A 7993-nucleotide genomic window follows, 5' to 3' on the forward strand; every position below is an offset into this window, starting at 1 on the left:
GAGCACATTACTTGCCTTCCTACTCTCTAAGCTCCTGGCCTCCGCGTGTTGGGATTCCTATTATTTCCTTACTACATGGATTTGGTTTCCTGGGTAACTAATTCTTTTTCCAACCAAATCCAAAAGTCAACATTGCAACAATCTCACCACCTAATAATGACAATAAGAGGAACTCATATATTCATATATCTATAGGACTTTACATTTACATATTTTCCTTTACACATGTCCTCTAATTTAATCGATTCAAGAGCCTGAGGGGTAGCTATTGTTATTATACCTCTCACACAGTTAGGTAAACTGAAGTGCAGAAAGGTAGTACAATTGCTCAAGTTCACAAGCTTAATAAATAGCAGACCTGAGACTCAGCCTCAGGCTTTTTCTACTACATCACGATGTACAGGTGCCAACTCCTCTGCAAAACCCCCTTCTGTTTTAATTTTTGGAAGGAAGGGCACATTTTTTCCACATCTGGTTAGTTGAATTCAGAACCATGATAGTTGACACACACTCCACACTCCTCTGTTACCACTGAATCAGCCCAAACCTTCCAAGTGTAGGTTAACATCTGGAAAATTCTGTCTTAAATGTCTACCTCAGTTTATAATGCTTGAGCCAAATAATAGACACATAAGTCAGAAGGAGTCATTATAGTACAATGAAACTTTGTAGGGGAGAATATTTGAGCAGGAGAACCTCTTTGTTTTCCTGCAGCAGGTTGGTTGGCCAACTTGACAGCAAATCCCATGCACCTTCTTTCTCACTATCTTCCAGCACAGAGACTGGAAAAAAAAGATACTGTCTCTAGCCTCCACATCAATGGCCATCAGATATAGTTCTGGATAATGTGACATAAGCACATAAGTTTGCAGGGAGGCTTCTGGGAAGGTTTGGAATCTCTCCAGCAGCCTCTAAGGATAACAGAGCAGAAAGCTAGGAGGAGCCTGCATACCTACTGACTTCACTGAGTTGCTGCACTAGCCCTTGACTGACTGCCTACCTTTGCATTTGTTACTGTGGGAGAAGAACAAAAGTGGATTTTGCTTCAGCAACTGTTTGATGTCTTTTTACCTGCAGCCCAAAGCATCACTAACTGATACAAACTACTTATTGTGCATAGAGACAAATCACTTATTGTGCATATGGCAGCTGTAGTGATGGGGACTCTCTGCAGTTTTATGAGGGGCTAGGAGATGTGTTTTTGCTTCTTTCTCTGCTCTTCCTTTACATTTCATATGTCTTCACATGAGCTGCTCAGGCACATGAGATCTAGCAGGGCATGACCAAGAGCTGCACATAGGACATAGCACCTACCGCTCAGGAAATTCCACCAAAGGAGACTAAATGGGAAGCAGAATCTTAGGGCTCCTCCTAGAAGCCCTAGTGTAACCACAGTGACTCATGTTTGTGCATAAGATATTTTAATATATTTATGAGTGTCTCACTTGTGGCTCGTGACTGCTCTAGGAGAAAAGAAATGTGATCTCCTATTTTACAGGTCAAGAAACTTAAATCCAGAGATGTTAGATGATTTTATTAGGCGACACAGCAAAGCAGGACTTTGCTGCAGGTGTATCTAACTCTAGAGCGGTTGCCTTTCTCATTTCAATGAGCTGGTGGTGGCTAGAGGGAAGCTTCTGTCCCCCAGTAGACCACTTGCTACCTGCAGAATGGGTTGCTAAACCTTTTTATGCAAAGGAAAAATTAAGCCCCATGTGTGAAAAGGGTATATTTGCATCAAAGTGGAGTAACTGCGTGTAATTTGAGGTGTACCGAGCAAGAATCATCATCTAAAACATAAATAAAATAAAATAAAATAAAATCTTCCTCCATCTAGGAGCATAATACCTGAAATTTCACAACAAACGGAACAATTCATTTGAGTTAAATATTGTTTTCACACCATTACCCATCTTTAAAATACCACAGAGGGAAATACTGTAGTGCCAAATCATTAACAATGATTCTCTCCCTTCTACCAAAAGTTGTTACCAGGGCAGCCTAAACATCACTGAATAAAAGTGTCAGTAAATCTTCAGTTTTGCCTAGCATTTACAATGTATTGGTTAAAAAGTCAGGTTTAGGTAATTGAGTTCTGAGTCCCTCATTACTGTATCTATGACATTGGCCATGTTTTAAAAACTTCACTTGTCTGAAAAATGGAGAATAATATTACCTCTTTCCATAGAGTTGTTAAGAGCGTTACCTAAAAAAATGTTTTACAAGTATTTGAAAAGTAGCTGGCAAAAGGTAAATGCTCAGTATAAGTATTAGATGTAACTTTCTATAAACATCAAAAGTCTGGTACCTACAGGACTTGACATATCCCCATGATGACCTAGACTTTCCCTCTGGTAAAGGCAAGCATACTGAGTGGAGAGCAGGTGGCCTGGCTTCCCCTAAGCTGCTGGGAAGGCACAATACTGGCTCTGTGCGGGACAGAGTATCCGATCCACAGGCTTCCTTATGTAACAATGCGAATGCAAAAATGAGGATGAGTCTGACACATTCCCTGATATTAGTAGGAAAATCAGTAGATTGTCTCTTGGCATTGAGTCTTTTTACTGCCATATCTTTCCTCCACCAAGCCTCAAAAAATGACTCTCTTTTATGACATTTTTTTGACCTTTCTCTTTCAACATTTCTTTTCTTGAATTACCTTTTTGTAATGCTTTCAACCACTGACTTCGGCTCTCTTCATTTGATGCATAGACATAGAGAAGCCCATCTTTATAGACAATCTGAAAAGGAAAATATTTGGTGTGTTTATATATAATTGCACTTAGTTCACTTTGGTGCACCTGCAAATTTTTTGTCATCCAAAGGAAACCTTGAGTTTGCTTATATAGTATACATCAGCTCTGGAATTAGATGGAAAAAAAATCTGCTTAAAAAAATCCTCCAGCTATCAGTTTGTTTTATCCCAGACACTCCTATACTTTGGAAAATTACAGCGATGATGCACCCAATAGTAGTAGTGAACACTGAGTTCTCATCACGGATGCCCCGGACTATGGACATTAATATGTTAGACATTACACGTGTCTTAGGATTGTTCTGGTCCATTTGCCTACCCAGTGCATGATTTCCTTACAGCCCACTGGAAAATGTTTAACTGCTCTATCTTTAAAAATACCTTCAAGGATGGAATGTTCTTTACTATGTCATCTCTGCCAATATGCATATATTCTGATCATTATACAGTTCACACTTACTTTGAGTAAAAATATGTCTCCCTGTTACTTCCATCTGTTTAATCATGTGGCACCCCAGGAATCCCCAGAATATATTTCTATTTCTTAAGACAAATGTTTGAACATTTGAAGGTTACAATATCTTCTCCAGATCTTTCTCTAGTTTATTCAACTCTGGTTGATAAATATACACATTTGTTAAACACTTACTAGTTGCTGGGCTCTTTCCTAGCTACTTCAATATTTTAATCTTTTTTCAACTCTATGAGAAATGGAAGTTGAGTATGTGTTTATGGTTGCACAAGTATAAGTGGTGGGACTAGGAACTCTGTGGGGGCTCCAAAGCCTGTGATCTTTTGAGCAGCCTGTGCCTCTGTGAGGTGAGTTTGCAGCATCTTCCATGAGCATGACTTCCCCTGGTTTCCCCCCATTGGGTAATTTTTTCGTGAAAAAAATGCTTATGTAGAGATGAGTTCTCACTATGTTGCCCAGGCTGGTCTTGAACTCCCAGCCTCAAGTGATCCTCCCTCTTTGGCCTCCCAAAGTGCTGGGATTACAGTCATGAGCCACTGTGCCTGGCCTGGTAATATTTTTTCCAAATGGGAAGTATGGGTTGTTAATCAACTGGATTATTGTATTTCATTTTTAGCCACAGGTTCCTAATACTAGCACAGGGTAGTCAGGCCATCTGAAAGACAATCCATCTACCTTTAGATCAGAAATGTAACTTTTTATGATATAAGAAAAGTTGGGCATGACTTAGATTAGGCCACTTCCAAAAGGTACTGTCAGCATACACTCCATACCATACCATTGTTTAAAACACTTCAGGATAAAATGAAAACTCCTTAGCATGGTCACCTCTCCAGGCTCATCTCTTTTACTGTCGCATGGGCTTTTCTATTCATAGGGACTACTTAGTGCTCTCTAAACATGTCATACTATTTCACTTATCAGTGCCTTGACACCTTGACACCTGCTGCTTCTTTTGTCCCACTGTCCTTCTCATATTTGCTGGGCTAAATTTTACTTGTCCTTCCCAACTTGAGTGTCACCTCCAATAGAATATCTCTCTAGCCTCTTGGAGTGAGGAACGAAGCTTCCACATCCTGGGACTCCATGGATGCGTTCTGCTGACCTCCACCTGAACACGCACCCTCACTGCTTTGTAGTGGTCTGTGTATTAGTTTATTTTGCCACTTCCCTGTCAGTGCCTTGGGGTAGGGGCAGTGTTTCGTTCCCCATAGTATGCCTACTACTGTGTACCACATCAGAGATACTCAGCAATGTGTGTTAAAAGTGATGATCAGACCTGAGGCAGGTCAGGTCACTGCGACTTACACTCCTGCCTTGCTTCCCTTCCCTCCAGAGAAGGCAGACTGTGGACAGAATTTTAGCAAAATGCCCAACTCCCATGTGGGAATATTCCAAGCCTTGTCATTGTCTGAATAGATTATTTTGAAATATCCTTATTTTTCCTGGATATATTGAGTTTACAATAGAAAAATTAAAGGAAGAAGTATCCACCCAATGTAATGTTGTTCTTCCCTTTACCTGAAATGGGTACTGTCTCTCCACAGGCGTCTGCTCCTCGAGATTTACTTTCTCCACACATCTGATTTTCTTAATTTCGATGGATCCTTTTCTGCTGCCCCTTTTCTGAATTAAAAAACAAAATGTAAGATACCTCATGCAATACATCATGGTGCACAAGGAAAGGCATAAAGCTCAAGTCATGCTTGAGAGGGAGATTGGGGTAGGGGGTGGGCAATGGAGAGTCACTTCCCATTATCCCGTAATAGTCAAAATCCAATGACAACAGAATCTATTCCTTGAATCTGGACACAAACACATACATTCCAGTGGTTAATAATCTTGTTTGATTATCTTGAAATGTGTTTCAAATCACCTACCATGTGGTTAATATACTCAGGAAAATCAAGATTTAACTTCTGCAAAGCATCTTCATTTTGGTTCAATCTTATGACAGTATTTCAGTATTTTTACTATAGTAGAATTCTCAACTGTACAGGAATAGTCTTATTTCTAGCATTGTTTTAAGGCACAATTGCCATTTAAGGCTGGGTAATTATTTGTTGTGAGGACTGCTCTGTGCACTGCAGGATGGTTAGCTGCATTCTTGGCCTCTACTCGCTAGATGCCTTTAACACTTACTGTTCCTATCCCCCAGCTGGAACAACCCAAAATATCTCCAGTCTTTTCCCAATGTCACCTGGGGAGCAAAAATGCCCTCAGTTGAGAACCACTGTTCTAAAGTTATAATTTGCCTTAGTAAAGTTAACTAATGTTTTAAAATCCTTTATCTTGAATTCATTATACTTTCATTAAGAAAAGGTCATGTGATAAGTGGATAGAAGTGGCTCTTCACTGTGTACGCTAAGAAACCTGATATTCTTTCGTTATGATCAAGTACGTTGTGGAGACTTAGGAAAAGTAATAAATAGTATAAAAACAACGGAACACATGATGTCTCACCATTTTGTCATATTCATAGTAGGAAAGGTTTGTTTTGGTCAAAACAAAAAGCCGTTCTTTGTAATTATTTGGTGACATTTTCTTCTTTTGCTGTGACCTTTTGAGAAGAAGTTCTTCTAGAATAGATTTTGTATCCATATTATCATCCTAAACAAAATAAATAATTAAAATGAGTATTTGCAGCATCTAGGTAAGTTCTCTTTAACCTTCATATCTTTTCCTCAACTATTTCCTATTAAGGGATAATACAAATGCTAATTTTTAAAAAATGAGACTGACTTAGGATTATAGAATAAATTACACAATAGCTACAGTTTTTCTGCTGCCTTTGCTTCGGATTTTATAAATATGCTGATTTTTAAAAAACACTTTATACATTTGACTCCTCCCACTGTGGATAATAAATTCATCATCTTTGCCTCATTCTCCAGACCACCTTATCAAAATGCTCCTTACTCTTTAAACATTCTATACGTGTTGGTTGAATTGAATTGGATATAATAAAACTTTAAAAAATTTAACTCCAGACAGCTCACAATTTATGAAGTAATGGCCAGTAATTTGACCAAATTACCCAAACCACTATGAGACACTGACATTATTGTAAATAACACCTGCAGCCCCTGATCATGACCAGATATTTAACATAAATTACACAGGTATAATTTTCAATATCTATGAGAATTTAAAATCAAAGTGAATGCCTAAGATAAGATAAAATGAGGAAAATGTATGAGGGCGCAATAACAGATGCTATCAAAAGAGATTTAAAAGAACTGAAAAAATGAGTACATTTACAAAGTAAAAAGACCCTTCCTTTTTATTCCAAAATCATGTAAAACATTAAAACTTAAGCTATTTCTGAAAAATAAATGCATTCATTTTCTACTTCTACTAAGACAGTTACTTCATCCCTCAGTCTGATATCAGGTCTGATCATGAAAAGTAACAATGTTGAGCAGTAGACCAGAGAGACAAACTTCCTTATGTTCTTCTTTGCTTTGCGAAATTGCATCGTTATTTGAATTCACATGCCCAATAGTTAAGATCTTTCTTTACTGGTAATCTGAAGGCTTTACTCACCTTAGACTCGCTAGAGCCGAAGTATACGTGTGGTCCTTACCTTTAACTCTCAAGCTCTAAGCAGAAAGTTACTGCTTTGAGGCACCATCACTCATATTCCCTCTGGCTATGCCAGGGTCATGCATTCAAAAGAAGATATTTGCATTCCACTTATCAGTCTTGATCAGGAAGCACCCACACAGGCATTGCTCTGTCTGCATGGAGGCGGGTGCCAAGTGAACCCATCCAATCACTAGAGGGCACTTCTCACTGGCCTGGGAGTATGATGGACCCACTATGGCAGAGAGTGAAATGAAAGGGAGACTAAGAAATACAGCCTGGCATTGAATAAACCATGGTTGACTCCAGCCTGCTTTCCTCCTAACATAGACCACACAACTCTCAAAGTGGAATTAAGAAAACCAGCTTTTATTATTTACTACATAGAACAAAAGATTATTTATTAATTCCTGAACTGTCCTCCAAGGGCATTATTTGATTTTTAGACAGAAGTAGTGGAAACCTTATCCATTCAATATAATAAAGTCTTGGTTACTTTTTGCTTGGGATATTGTTTTAGCTATTTAAAAAGGATAATTCTTTCACAAAAGTAGAATGGGTTTCTTCTGAGTACAATGGGTGCTATTTGCAATGGTCACTGGTTTCTTTGTCCAGTGATCAAAGACAGGGCAGAGATCAGGGTATAGTAGAGCCTATGGAGGTAGGTAGCATGCCTTCCTTTTATCTCTGCTTCCATTGTGAACTCTACATATCCACCTGCCCCGATAAGCTTATTTTCTACACCCAAAGTCTGTGGCCAGAAGAGAATTTGCTCAGAGACTTATAGAAACCATGAGGGTCTACTTTTTTTTGAGTGAAAGCCTCCTTTGGGGAGGCAATATCACACTGCACATAGTCGTAGGGTACTTTTGCCTTTTATATTTCTATATTTTACTAATGAGGCAGAAGGAGAAAGCTGTGAAAACTCTTGCCAATTTTTTATATCCACAGCTGAAATATCATTCCTCAAAGCAGAGTGCTAATTAAATGGATCTGATTAGTTGAATAGAAAATTTACTTTTTAATTTTTTTAGATGCTGAATCAATTTGTGACATTAACAACACTGTTTTAAAAATGTGAAAATCCCGAACAACCTGCTCCTGAATGACTACTGGGTACATAACGAAATGAAGGCAGAAATAAAGATGTTCTTTGAAACCAATGAGAACAAAGATACAAC

The 7993-nt window shown here is 38.6% G+C and overlaps 1 protein-coding gene across 3 annotated transcripts in view; it reads right to left on the reverse strand.

Annotated features, from left to right (window-relative positions):
* BMX (BMX non-receptor tyrosine kinase) overlaps positions 1-7993 on the reverse strand; it is a 100116-nt gene that overhangs the window by 41489 nt on the left and 50634 nt on the right. For 2 of the 3 annotated variants that reach the window (XM_011995537.1, XM_011995538.1), the window contains exons 2-4: positions 5691-5837; positions 4749-4853; positions 2660-2741 (exon numbers count right to left, since the gene is read on the reverse strand). In XM_011995537.1, coding sequence (XP_011850927.1) covers positions 2660-2741; positions 4749-4853; positions 5691-5837 — 334 coding nt within the window. Of the gene's footprint in view, positions 1-2659; positions 2742-4748; positions 4854-5690; positions 5838-6773; positions 6906-7993 lie in introns of those variants that run through there. The other variant, XM_011995539.1, reaches the window with a different exon arrangement.

Source organism: Mandrillus leucophaeus, unplaced genomic scaffold (assembly GCF_000951045.1).
Source record: "Mandrillus leucophaeus isolate KB7577 unplaced genomic scaffold, Mleu.le_1.0 Scaffold490, whole genome shotgun sequence".
In the NCBI taxonomy this organism is placed as follows: domain Eukaryota; kingdom Metazoa; phylum Chordata; class Mammalia; order Primates; family Cercopithecidae; genus Mandrillus; species Mandrillus leucophaeus.